This window comes from Coregonus lavaretus (assembly GCF_964263955.1).
Source record: "Coregonus lavaretus genome assembly, chromosome: 10".
Lineage (NCBI taxonomy): Eukaryota > Metazoa > Chordata > Actinopteri > Salmoniformes > Salmonidae > Coregonus > Coregonus lavaretus.
Window position 1 is genome coordinate 58,200,384 of NC_139997.1, and position 14,732 is coordinate 58,215,115.

The 14,732-nt window shown below is 45.9% G+C and overlaps 1 protein-coding gene across 1 annotated transcript in view; it reads left to right on the forward strand.

The window, feature by feature from the left end:
* The window catches only part of LOC311136158 (calcium/calmodulin-dependent protein kinase kinase 1-like), a gene marked incomplete at its 3' end in the record, with an annotated part of 86,117 nt that overhangs the window by 70,240 nt on the left and 1,145 nt on the right, over positions 1-14,732 (forward strand). Inside the window, exon 15 of the mRNA XM_084170248.1 lies at positions 12,760-12,807. Within this exon, the coding sequence (XP_084026374.1) occupies positions 12,760-12,807 (48 nt within the window). The remainder of the gene's footprint in view (positions 1-12,759; positions 12,808-14,732) is intronic.

Below are 14,732 nucleotides of genomic sequence, written 5' to 3' on the forward strand. Positions count from 1 at the left end.
TCAGGATAGGGCTGAGTGACTCACTCATTCGTGGCTTTCGTTCAAAATAAGTTATACTATAAAACAGGGTTAAAGACACATACTTTCAGATCGTCTTTAGCATACGCAGTCTCTCTCTCGCACACAGCTAATTTCATTTGAATTATTATGTGGATTATAATAAATTGACATATTTGTAGGGGTTGATGCATTTTCCATTAGGACAAATCAGGTCTGTGTTATTGAGTTAGAAATGTAAAACATTAGAGGACTTAACATTTTTACATTTTAGTCATTTAGCAGACGCTCTTATCCAGAGCGATTTACAGTATGAGTGCATACATTTCCATATTGGTCCCCCGTGGCTGAGCTTCTTAGAGTAAAAAGCACAGGGCCGGAGTTTAGGAGGCGTGCTCGAGCATTGAGACAGTACAGCCCCAATACCCGCCTCTGACGCGTCCACCTCCACTTGGAACGCCAAAGAGGGGTCCGGATGTGCCAGCACCGGAGCCGAGGTGAACAGGTCCTTCAGTTGTCTAAACGCCCTGTCCGCCTCAGCCGACCACTGCAAACGCACCGGGCCCCCCTTTAGCAGGGAGGTGATGGGAGCTGCTACCTGTCCAAAACCCCGGATAAACCTCCGGTAGTACCGTATTGGTCCGAATATAAGACGACCCTGATTATAAGACGACCCCCCGTTTTTCAACACAAACATTTAGAAAAACAGATTTGCAGACTAGATTTGCCGAACAAAGAACTTCATTTTATTTTAAAATAACAATATTAAAAACACAGTGAATTAAACACAAAGGCAAACTATGTACAGTATGATTCAAAATTAATATCAAGCAATAATAAAGCAACATTTTTAAATAACAGAGAAAATACAGGCCACACATTTAACTAAACTTAACAAAAATTCGCCAAACTTCTCCTCCGATGTCTCTCTATCCCTCACACACGTCCTCTGCCCCGCTGTGTTCGCTCTCGCTGTCATCGCTCCCCAGCTGCTCCGCTTCCACCGGCTCCTCCCAAAGCACGTCGTCCTCGCTGCCGTCCAATGCATTTGAGATGCAACATTTTTTAAAGCCATCGATGATGCTCTGTGAGGGAATAGCATCCCATGCATGCAGGATCCATTCACACAGTAGACGGACTGACGGCTTCTGTATTTTCCCGGTCGGTGTGAGTGCGTGGTTGCCAGACAGGAGCCACTCTGTGTATTTTTTTCGCAGGTTATCCTTGAAAGGCTTGTTCACAACTACGTCCAACACCTGTAGCTGGCTTGTCATTCCCCCTGGTATGATCACAAGATCCCCGTTCATTGCTCGCACCTGACTTTTCACGGGCTCAGTCAGATGTCCGCGGAACGCATCCAGAACGAGCATGTTCCTCCTCTTCCTCAGTCCCCCGTAGCGTGCGCCCCACACAACCTTTAGCCAGTCCACTACAAGCCCCGACTCCATCCAGCCCTTCTCCTGGGCGCGCACAATAATGCCAGCTGGCATTGGGTCCTTTGGCACAGTCTTACGCTTAAGAATGACATACGGGGGGAGTTTGCTGCCACCAGCGAGACATGTCAACATGACAGTGACGCGGCTCTTCTCGTTGCCCGTTGATTTCACCAACACAGACTTTTCTCCCTTTCTATTGACAGTCACCGATGTTGGCATGTCGAAATAAACGGGTGTCTGATCAGCATTGCCGATCTGATCCAGCGGGTAGGAGTGCTTCTTCCTCAGGTTGATAACAAAGCGCTGAAACGAAAGCAGCTTCTCTCCGAAGTCTGACGGCAGGCGTTGGGCCAAACTCGTTCTCCGTCTAAGTGACAGTCCATTACGCCGCATCATCCTACGACACCAGCCGAGGCTGGCTTTAAATCCAGTGATGTTGAGCTCTCTGGCGATTTCCAGGGCCTTAACCTGGATGACAGCTCTGGTAATGGGCATTCCCTCACTTCTTTTTTCCCTGACATATTCAAAAACCCTCCGGTCAACCTCAATGAAACGACCACTTTGAGGACCACGGAAGGATTTTCGCTGACTGTTAGCATCTTTTAGACGTTGTTTTTCTGCTCGCCATCTTCTTACATTACACTCAGTGACCCCGAATGTCTTGGCAGCTTGGCAGTTGTTAGATGACTCTGCCTTATTGACAACCATTATTTTGAAATTGGCATCATAGCTCCTCCGCTGTTGTTTATTGACCTGGCCCACTTTTGAGCCACTTGTCTCTAAATGGTCAGCCTGTCTTTCCATCTTTAAACACCGGTAACGGGCTGGTTGTTAAGGACGCCTCTTCCCTCCGTCCGGAACGAATTTTTGGCGCCATCTGTGCCCGCGAATGTGTATTGACATTTAAAGGGAGCGCCGAAGAAGAGAAACTGCGCTCTGAATACTAGACCCCGAATATAAGACGACCCGACTTTTTTGGACCTATTTCGAGGGGAAAAAAGGCCGTCTTATATTCGGACCAATACGGTAATTGGCAACACCCAAAAACCGCTGCACCTCCTTAACCGTGGTTGGAGTCTGCCAATTACGCACGGCTGAAACGCGGTCAATCTCCATCTCCACCCCTGACGAGGACAACCGATGGCCCAGGAAGGAGATGGACTCCTGGAAAAACAGGCATTTCTCCTCCTTCACATACAAGTCATGCTCCAACAGCCTACCCAACACTCGACGCACCAGGGCCACATGCTCGGCTCGTGTAGCAGAGTATACTAGAATGTCGTCAATATACACCACTACACCCTGCCCATGCAAATCCCGGAAAATCTCGTCCACAAATGATTGGAAGACTGAAGGAGCATTCATTAACTCGTATGGCATGACGAGATACTCATAGTGACCCGAGGTGGTACTAAATGCTGTTTTCCATTCATCTCCCTCCCTAATGCCCACCAGGTTGTAGGCGCTCCTGAGATCCAATTTTGTGAAGAAGCGCGCTCCGTGTAATGACTCCGTCATACTCGCAATCAGAGGGAGAGGATAACTGTATTTAACAGTGATCTGATTGAGACTACGGTAATCAATACACGGGCGCAAACCTCCATCCTTCTTCTTCACAGAAAAGAAACTCGAGGACGCAGGAGAAGTGGAGGGCCGTATGTATCCCTGTCCCAGAGACTCGGCGATGTATGTCTCCATAGCCGCCGTCTCCTCTTGAGACGGAGGATACACATGACTACGCGGAAGTGCAGCACCTGCCTGGAGGTCTATCGCACAATCCCCCTGTCTATGAGGTGGTAATTGTGTCGCCCTCTTCTTACTGAACACGAGTGCCAAATCATCATACTCAAGAGGAATATGCAGTGCGGGCATTTGGTTCGAACTTTCCACCGTGGTCGCCCCTACACACTGATCAGACCACTCCCTGAGAGCCCTCTGTTGCCACGAAATGGTGGGGTCATGAGAGATTAACCAAGGAAGCCCGAGCACCACGGGAAACGCAGGAGAGTCGATCAGATACAACTGTATGATTTCCTCATGACCCCCCTGCGTCTTCATCTTTAGTGGCGCCGTGACCTCACTAATTAAACCTGACCCCAAAGGACGGCTGTCTAGGGCATGGATAGGGAAAGGCACATCTACTGGTAGGAGGGGAATCCCTAACTTAACACAGAAATTACGATCAATAAAATTCCCAGCTGCGCCTGAATCGACTAGCGCCTTATGCTGGGAATGAGATGAAACCTGGGGAAATTCAACTTGAATACACAAGTGGACAACAGAGAGCTCTGGGTGAGTTGGGCGCCTACTCACCTGAAATGACTCATTAGTGCGTGACCTGTTGCCTCGATCCCCAGGAGACCCTCCCCAGCACCGAGCCGCAGTGTGTCCTCTACGGCCACAGTTGGTGCAGGGGACGGCCTCTCTCCGGGTCTCTCTCCTCCTCTCTCTAGCACCAGCACCCCCGAGCTCCATAGGGCTCGGCTCGGAGGTGCTGGGGGATGGAATGGACGGCCCCAACTCCGGACGTCCGCGGGTAGCCAGCAGGGTATCCAGACGGATCGACATGTCCACCAACTGATCGAAGCTTAGGTTGGTGTCCCTGCAGGCCAACTCTCGGCGAACGTCCTCTCGTAGGCTGCACCGATAGTGGTCGATGAGGGCCCTCTCATTCCACCCCGCATCCGCCGCCAGAGTCCGGAAGTCCAGGGCGAACTCTTGCGCGCTCCTCTTCCCCTGTCGGAGGTGGAACAGACGCTCCCCCGCCGCTTTCCCCTCTGGGGGATGATCGAAAACCGCCCTGAAGCGGCGGGAGAAGTCCGCATAGCTGATGGTAGCGGCGTCTATTCCCCTCCATTCGGCATTAGCCCACTCCAATGCCTTGCCGGATAGACAGGAGATGAGGGCGGAAACGCTCTCGTATCCCGAGTGCGCCGGGTGAATGGTTTCCAGGTAGAGTTCTACTTGAAGTAGGAAACCCTGACACCCGGCTGCGGTGCCATCATATGCCCTCGGGAGCGAGAGCCGAATCCCACTGGACTCCGGAGATGGAACGATGGGTCTGGCCGATGGTGGTGGTATTGTAGGAGGAGGTGTGGGCAAGCCTCCTCTTTCCCATCGGCTCAGCGTGTCCATCACATCCTGCATGGCGGTGCCAAGTCTACGGATCATGGCGTCCTGGCTGCTGACACGATCCTCCAGAGACTCCGTTACCCCCGCTGGTCCTGCTGACTCCATGGTGGTGTGTTATTCTGTCAAAGGGGTGATGTGTACGCGGCAGTGAAGTCAGGCGCAGGACACAGAGAATCAGGATGACTACTTTACTTAATGCAAAACGGACAAACAAAAGTCTCCACAACACTGGAGGAGAAACACACTCTGTGCGTAAAAAGGCGAAATAGATATGTCGAACATCAACGAGACAAAATGACAATAACACACAAAGGCCAAACGTAAAACAAGGAACTTATATGTTACACAATCAACACAAAATAAGCAACAGGTGTATAAACTAGACAACACAAGACAAACACCGAAAACATCGATCGGCAGTAGCTAGTACTCCGGGGACGAAGAACGCCGAAGCCTGCCCGAGCAAGGAGGAGGAGCAGCCTCGGCAGAATCCGTGACACATTGGGTAAAAAAATCAGCTGGAGGGTGGTCCCGGAGTTGAGAGAGAACTTGGGTAAATAAAATGGCGCAATTACACTTGACATGTGGACTGACGATTTTTGAAAAATAGGATACTTGTGCCTTACAGCCCATTTCATAAACAAAGAGTGGGTGCTCGTGGAGAGGGTGCTATTCACCATGGAGATGGACAGTTCCCAGCTCAAAACCGCAGATAACATAAGGCCAGCTTTTGTGAAAGAATACTTGTGGATCTTGTTGATTTCCTCTATCGCTTCAGAGGCCACACTCGACTTGGAGGCAAGCAAAGAGCCTACTCTTCACCTGGTAGTTGAGTGGTTCTAAAGGATAAAGTGTCACCTACAGATGGATTTGTGGTGTCAGAGAGAAGATAGCTGCGAGCCTGCGACCAGGCACGGCGGATGATATCCTTTTCCTGAACAGCAATTTGAAGAAATCCGAGTGATGAATGGACAGTTTTTTAAGTTATTGTTTTAATAGCTTTATTTGTTGCCTAATATTAGAAGGGTCTTTCAAAGCGATTTGAGTTGTCAATGTGCTGCATTGCATTGTGAAAATAAAAATATATCGTTCTTTATTCATGGCATTGTTTCTTTTTAGCCAAATGTTGAATAGACATGCAGACAAATTAATTAATGCAGGAAAATAGGAATAATAGCCTACTATTAGGCTAAATAAATGGATGTTATTTTGTTGGGTAACGGATCGGCTCTCAGAACTCATAAGAGGCTAGGTCTTAGGCCCGCAGTAAATTAAATTAGATTACCAGGTTCATTTTTCATTAGGTTTTAATAATCCATGCCTTCTGGGAATGTTATAAAGTCCAAAAGTTATGGGCAGAGTTAGAAAGTTGGCTGTATTTACTTTTAATCCATCTGTCTGCATATTTCAAGACATAGCATTTGAGGGTGCAGTGAGATACCCAATAGGTTGGATGATACTTTTCTCGTCAATCATCTTGAAAAAACGTACAAAATCAAACAATCCTCCGTCGTTAACACAATGGAAAGATGAAATGCTTTATCTATATGTTGAAAATGTGTGGGCGACAAAGAGAAACAAAATGGTGTAGTTTGAGGCCATGTGGTGGAGAGTGATGCTGGAGATGGGCGGTGTGAGCATGTGGGACTGAGCAGGTGTGATGTAGTTGATGTTTGTGTGATGTTGTCATTTGTATGTGTATGTTTTGTATTGTAAAAATATATATCTTACAAAAAAATAAGGAAAAATGACAGCTAGCAACACTTATCTGCTTATTCATTATGAATAGTCCCGTGTAGCTCAGTTGGTAGAGCATGGTGTTTGCAACGCCAGGGTTGTGGGTTCGATTCCCACGGGGGGCCAGTATGAAAATGTATGCACTCACTAACTGTAAGTTGCTCTGGATAAGAGCGTCTGCTAAATGACTTAAATGAATAGGATTTATTTTATTTATTTCCTTTACATTCTTCATTGTAACCACAATGTCACAAAAAATTTGAAAACACACACACACAACATGAGCAGATTAACATAGTCAAATCATTTCTTTATTAAAGACAATCAGAAAGAACGTTGGTACTTACTTATTTTGATCCAAAGCCACAAATGAGTGAGTCACTCAGCTTTATGCTGACATCTAGGCTTGAGCAGAGACATCATGGGCAGTTCCAGGCATCAGCGACATAAGCGGTCCGACCCATTTTCAGATAGTATTCACACCCCTTGACTTATTCCACGTTTTGTTGTGTTACAGACTGAATTTAAAATGGATTAAATGTATACTTTTTTGTCACTGGCCTACACACAATACCTCAATGTCAAAGTGGAATTAAGTTTTGAATTTATTTTAACCTCATCTCTGTACCCCACACATACAATTATCTGTAAGGTCCCTCAGTCGAGCAGTGAATTTCAAACACAGATTCAACCACAAAGACCAGGGAGGTTTTCAAGTGCCTCGCAAAAAAGGGCACCTATTGGTAGACAGGTAAAAAATTACAAAAGCAGACATTAAATATCCCTTTGAGCAATGTTCCCGTTAAGCTGCGCGCAGTAGCCTCCTGCAAAATAAATACTGTATCAGCCCTGTAAGGGTTGGTGTGAGGTGTGACCCAGGTGCAGCGCAGGATAGACAGTAGGCAGAGATGGTGAAACAAGGATCTTTACTGGTGGTCCCGAAGCCAGGAGACAAAACAACGGACTTAACACGATAACAGAAAGGTGGAGGCTGACAGCCAAAACTACAACTGAAATAATAAAGAAACAGGGAGAACACTTCTCGAGTACCTGTACATACTTCTCTGATCAGACACTGATTAGTACTGCTGAGCATAGAGAAACTAGCAGAGATAACTGAGCAAGGGAACACAGGGAAGTGAGGGCATAAACATATAGGTGAACAGGTAGACACAGGTGACACCAAAAGGATCATGATTAGTCCAGACTGTGAGTGTGAAGGTGCCTAAGGTTTTCCATCTTACAAAAGGAGGAGGACACCTAGTGGATCGTGCCGGAACTGCGACCCCCTCCTTATTCAGCCCATGGAGATTTTATGTCTTAAAGGGGCAGTGTTGTATTTTGAGACATGCTTGAATAAGCTAAGTAGCCAATAGGCAGAGGGTAGCATAATTTAATTGTCTGAAATAATGGTATGGGAATAATAATACATTTAATTTTGTAAAGTGGTTTCTTGCATCAAACAGCACAACACCATTTTCAGTCTCCTCCTTGTCTGAAGGACTAGTGGATAAACAGGTTAATATCAAGCCCTGCATGTTTTTTTCAAAAGTCATGGAATGTAGGCCTATATTGAACACCACACATTGACTGCTACTGTAGGCTGAATGACAGAATAGCTATTTCCATGTTAAAATGTTATGGGATGCATTTTCTCCACTTTTTTTGATGGTAGGACACTCTGATAGGCCTACATTATGATCAAATAGCCACAGTAGCCTACTTAGCCATTGTTAAAACTGTAACTTAAAGTGTTCACAGTAAACGCGCTCGCTGGAAGTTGTACAGAATTTTCACAAAGTTCAAGTTTGCGCTCAGCAGACCTGAAATTTGCTCAATGCCGAGAAAAATTAGAGGGAACATTGCCTTTGAGCATGGTGAAGTTACACTTTGGATGGTGTATCAATATACACAGTCACCATAAAGATACAGGTTTCCTTCCTAACTCAGTTGCAGGAGAGTAAGGAAACCGCTCAGGGATTTCACCATGAGGCCAATGGTGACTTTAAAACAGTTGCAGAGTTGAATGGCTGTGATAGGACAAAACTGAGGATGGATCAACAGCATTGTAGTTACTCCACAATACTAACATAATTGACAGAGTGAAAAGAAGGAAGCCTGTACAGAATAAAAATATTCCAAAACATGCATCCTGTTTGCAACAAGGCACTAAAGTAATACTGTAAATATGTGGCAAAGCAATTCACTTTGGATTTATTGTGATGGTGTAGGCTACATTAAATTCATTTATTAAATGTAGATGTTCCAAAGGTCTGCATCAGTGGCTTGTAGGCTATGCGTGGAAGCCAGGAGATGCTAAACGTGTTTATGTTAATTAATGGTCAATTACTGTGAGACCGGCAGTGATTTGCTTGACAATCACCGGCTAACAAAAGTTAATGACCGTCACAGCCCTACTCAAGATATGCGGTTTCCAGTTTGCACGAAGTGCAGTGTAGTTCCTTGAGAGCCATCGTGGTATCGGCTTGAGGAGGAATATACACATTATTTATTTTAGACAGGTCTAAAGAAACATGATATGAAGAAAATGTAGTCTATTTCAGAAGAACAGAATAGCATACTCTGAGTTGTCCTTATGTTAGGCCCTGATCTGGCAATGCCATATGGCTGTGGGCTACACTAGTTCATTTAAAAGACAGGGTTTGCTTAGAATTCCATGGCATTATTTTATTTTATTTTATAGTGTGAAGAATAAAATATAACATAGCTTAATACAAAAGGGATGGCTACAAGGTCCTCCCCAGCCCTCCCTTCGGCAAATCAGATCACGACTCCATTCTGCTCTTCCCTTCCTATAGGCAGACATTTTAACAGGAAGTACCCGTGCTAAGGTCTATTCAACAATTTAATAATAAACCACAGCAATGCCAGCTAGATTTGAGGGTCACATGTAACGTTATGAGCCTTAAAGTCAAAAGGAGGCTCGCGCCCAGAGACAAACTCACATAGAGTAGCACCAAGCTGAAGCTGTATTCAGGCCAGTTGATGACCTCTTTAGGTCTGTTTGTGACAGTATGTTGTGCGTGGCCAGAAACACATCCTTAAGTTTAAATAGTTGAGGCTAGTCAACAGCCATTACTGTCAGGGTCCACATGCGAGGGTCTCAGGCTTATTATCTTCACCATCCCAGCAGACCTTAACTCAGGCTGGGCCCCTGAGCAAAGAGACACTCCTAAGCAAATACCATGGTGTCTTCAACTCACCGGTCGAGTCAGTTCCCGGCGAAGTCCACTTTGAGTTGGACGCAGCAATCCAGCCTGTCCAGTGTGCACCCAGCAATGTACCAGTGACTATGAAAGCAGCTGCGATGGCTCAGCTTGACAAATACACAGAAGATGGCCACATCACATCCGTCACCGAGCCTACAGACTAGGTAAGTAATATGGCTATCGTCAATAAACCAGACAAGCTACGGATATGCATTGATCCTAAACACCTCAACCAGGCACTGCGATGCCTTCCTGCAGTGCAAGCTTGACGAGCCCAGCAGCTACCTGACCACCTTTTAGACAACCTGGGGCAGAAAGAGGTAGTTGAAGCTCCCATATGGGGTCTCTCCGTGGTTCCAGAGGTGTATCAGCGGAAACAGCACGAGCTGCTGGTGGGACTCAGTGGCGTGGAACCCATAGCACATGACATCCTCGTAGTGGGCTGTGGGGACAGTGATGAGGAGGACAGATGCAGACAGGTCAAGCTAAGGCTAAGCATAAAAAAGGTTCAGTTCAAAGTCCCAGAGGTCCGCTTTCTCGGGCACATATTGTCCTCCACCAGATTGAAGGCGGATCCTGAGAAAGTGAAGGCTGTCTTGGACATGCCCCCTTCATCTGACGTGAAGGCACTGCAGCGCTTCGTCGGATTCGTCACCTACCTCTCCTGAAGGCCCCGAAACACCTGCAGAGCATGCTACTGGCTCTACAAAGCTACAACCTCAAGGTGGTGTATAAACCAGGGTTGGAGATGTATGTGAGTGACACACTCAGCAGGGCTACTACATCAGGCACACACACTCCATACATGAACAACACGCAGTGTGCAGCTTACAAACAGAGCAAGTGGATGTTGAACACATCAACCAGGCTGACTACCTCCAATGTTACTGACCAGAGCCTTGTACAAATCAGACAGCACACAGACAGGGATGAGCACCTCCAGGCATTGAGGTCTGTGATTCTGATGGGCTGGCCCAACTGCAAGGAAGAACCTGTTCTAGCCATCAGAGAATATTGGCCAGTCAAAGAGGAGCTCACTGTTCAAAATGGAGTGATATTCAAGGGTCAGAGAGACGTTATTCCCCGGTCCCTGCACCATGAGATGTTGGCGCGCGTTCACTCAAGTCACATTGGAACTGATGCCTGTTACAGACAAGCACGTGACACACTGTATTGGCCAAGAATGCAGAGTGAAATAAAAGACTATGTCAGTAAATGCACAATCTGCAATGAATATGCCATTGAGCAATAGAGAGTGGCAATGATGTCCCACGAGCTACCGACGCGCCCCTGGCAGATAGCAAGTCTAGATCTCTTCCAGCACAGTGGCAAAGATTTTCTTCTGGTACTCGATCATTACTCAGACTTTTGGGAGATTGACGTCCTCCCCGACCGGAGACAACGATCAAACGTTGCAAGGCGCAATTTGCCCACTATAGCCAGCCCCAATTCTCCTGTTTTGAGTTCCGGAAATGTGCTGCAGAATTGGAATTCGAGCATGTCACCTCATCGCCACGTCACCCTGCCGACTCTGCCTTCCCAAAAGCTAAGGAGAAGGCAGAGTCGGCAATCAAAATCACGAAGAACCTCTGCAAAAAAAGCTCTTCGAGAGGTGAAGGATGCCTGGAAAGCGGTCCTGCAGTGGCGCAATACACCAAGGAAGGCATGAATAGCAGCCCGGCCAAGCGCCTCATGGCACGGCGCTTAAAAGCAGCTCTGCCAGTAGCCAACATTCTCCTGAGCCCTGTGTGGTGACAGACGTGCTGGAGAAGCTTCGTCACAGAGGACAGGTGTCCAAGTTCATCTACGACAAATCAGTGTGGTGGGTGAAGCGGTGTGGATGAAGCCACTACCAGGGGACCGGACGGGCCTCTGGAGACTCGGATCCTGTGTGCAGAAAGTTGCACCACGCTCCTACTTGGTCGAAGTGAATGGATCACTGTACCGTCGTAACAGGGTTGAACTTCGGGTTGCTGAGCCAGTACCTACTCAGAACCCTGATGGTCGTAAGGGTCGCATGACAAAGGATGGACCCCAAGCAAGTCACGTGGGGCCTGAGGCACTGGGCGAAGAGCCAGGGGATCACAGTGCGGCCGCTCCCTCGCCCATCAGCACTCCCCTTAGACAGTCAGGTGACATGCGTGCCGTGATCCCACAGTCCTCACAGAAAAGCCCCCTGTCTTTTCACACTGCGGGCGGCTGTCCCTGCCACCTAAAATATTTAATCACTGGTGGCACACTGCCTGCCCTCTAGGACATCTATAGCACCCGGTGTCACAGGAAGGCCAAGAAGATCATCAAGGACGTCAGCCACCCGAGCCACGGCCTGTTCACCCCGCTATCATCCAGAAGGCGAGGTCAGTACAGGTGCATCAAAGCTGGGACCGAGAGACTGAAAAACAGCTTCTATCTCAAGGCCATCAGACTGTTAAATAGCCATCACTAGCCAGCCTCCACCCAGTACCCTGCCCTGAACTTAGTCACTGTCACTAGCCGGCTACCACTCGGTTACTCAACCGACATTGCTCGTCCTAATATTTCTTAATTCCATTATTTTACTTTTAGATCGTGTGTATTGTTGTGTATTGTTAGATATTACTGCACTGTTGGAGCTAGGAAAACAAGCATTTCGCTACACCTGCAATAACAACTGCTAAATATGTGTTTGCGACCAATACAATTTGATTTGATTTTAACCATTACATTTTAGTCATTTAGCAGACGCTCTTATCCAGAGCGACTTACAGGAGCAATTAGGGTTAAGTGCCTTGCTCAAGGGCACATCGACAGATTTTTCACCTAGTTGGCTCGGGGATTAGAACCAGCGACCTTTCGGTTACTGGCACAACGCTCTTACCCACTAAGCTACCTGCCCATCAACTTGGAAGGACAACACCACTGCCCCCTGCTGAGGACATGACCCAGCCACCCCGTCTCTACAAACCTTACACACTAATCTAGGCTAATTGACACTGCATAACAGATGGACGCTTTCAGGCACAGATCTAGGATCAGCTTACCCTCCACAAACCCTAATCCTAACCATTAGGGAAAAACCTCAAAGCTGACCTGATCAGTGTCGAGGAGCAACTGACTCCCGGATGAGTGTAGTGGTGGAAGAAGGCTCATAGCTCTCCGTCACCCTCTGACGACCTCTCCTGACCTCAGGCTCTGCCCTCTGACCTCTGACCCTGTGTCCGTTTTCTCCCCCGCTCTATTTGCTGCAGGGATGCGTGGCCATTCCGCCACTCTTTAAAACTCCACCCTTCTCTAAGGTAAAGTTGTGTGGTCATTGTTCTGGCACGCTGTCTGTCAGAACTCCTAATCACCCCCATCCTGTTGTCCTTATCCATTGGTGTTCCTTCATGAGAAAGGCGGGGCAAATGTTTTCCCCAACTGTCAATCCAACTGTGACTCAAAAGGCTCCAACTGCCATCTCCCTGTGTTACACATCACATGTGTTGTTGTCACCATTGCTGTGTGTTGTCATTGAAGATGGTGTTTCTTGCCTTCCTCAATGCGATGACATTAGTTGGCTCCTGTTTCTCGCCACGTGTATGATAGAGACTAAATATGTGACTTGTTACAAGATCCTAGGCTTATTGTAATTTTTGACAAAAACTGGTCTTTACAGTTTATAAAAGTATAGACTCATAGCTTCAAAATGGCATATCATACACTGCAATTGGAGAAAGTAATGTTGCTATGAAAGTTGATATACTTGTTTACCCACTTTTGAGAAAGTTTTTGTAGAGGTTTTTACACATGCTGGAGAGCTCTCCTTTGTGTACACCCATTCAGCATCATTCACGCCCTCTTAAGCCTTAGCCCCACCCATCTCATTAATATTTCACATGTGAACGGGTCTCTTTATGAATGGGTCTTTTTTGTCTCCTTTGTTTAGCTAGCTAAACAAGTTCATGAGCACCATTATTATCTGTTATCTCAGCCAATCAAGGCAAGCCAGGAACAATCCTGTCTTTCTCCCTATAGCTAAGTGCTTTCTTCTTGGCTACCCACATGAAAAAATACTACAGTTTACTATAGAATACTACAGTACTTACTATAGAATTCTGTAGTAAACTAGTATACTGTAGAATACTATACTACACACCTCGATCATATGGAGGACTAAAAGTGCCACAATTAAATAAATAAATACACCATTAAATAATTACTTAAATGTGTCATTAATTAATTAAAATTAGAATTAAATACATAAATGTGTTATTAAATGTGTCATTAATTAATTCAAATACCGATTCATTTTATGTAAAATACATATATAATAATTTCACTATTTACATTTACATTTCATGGTCCTGCGTTGGAGTGCTTCCTGAATTACTTAAAACTGTCAAACTGACCCATCAAAAGTTGGTAGGCGGAACCTAACGCCTGATTGGTTACCCGCTGCATCAAGCCAAGACAAATCAATTCCGGATAATGTCAGCAGGTCCTGCTTCTACATCCTCTGCTAAGTTTAAAATGTCTCTAACCAACTCCCTGGAAAGTTCACGGAGATCCTCCATTGTCTCTATCCAGGTTGGCCTACTCTACTTCAGACCAAAGCAATGGATCAGACTAGATTCGCGTTAGCCCCGCCCACTGACTTTGATGGGTCAGTTTGACAGTTTTAAGTAATTCATGAATCACTGCAATGCAGGATCATGAAATGTAAATGTAAATAGTGAAATAATTATATATGTATTTTACATAAAATGAATCGGTATTTGAATTAATTAATGATACATTTAATTACACATTTATGTATTTAATTCTAATTTGAATTAATTAATGACACATTTAAGTAATTATTTAATGGTGTATTTATTTATTTAATTGTGGCACTTTTAGTCCTCCATACGATCATGTGTAGTACTTACAATAGAAATGTGTAGGATACTGTGCAATACTATAGTAAATACTACAGTATACGACAGACTGCAAAAACACTACAGTAATTACTATAGTATATACTACAGTATTTAATTTGCATACACCCTGCCCATTCCCCTACCCATATCCCAATTTGTGGATATATTATGTTCCCTACAGGTTATAGAAAAGAGCTCTGAACTATCCGTTCAGACTTACATTTACATTTGACATTTTAGTCATTTTAGCAGACACTCTTATCCAGAGCGTCTTACAGTAAGTGAATGCAGACTTCAGTCCTACCTACCTACCTACCTACCTA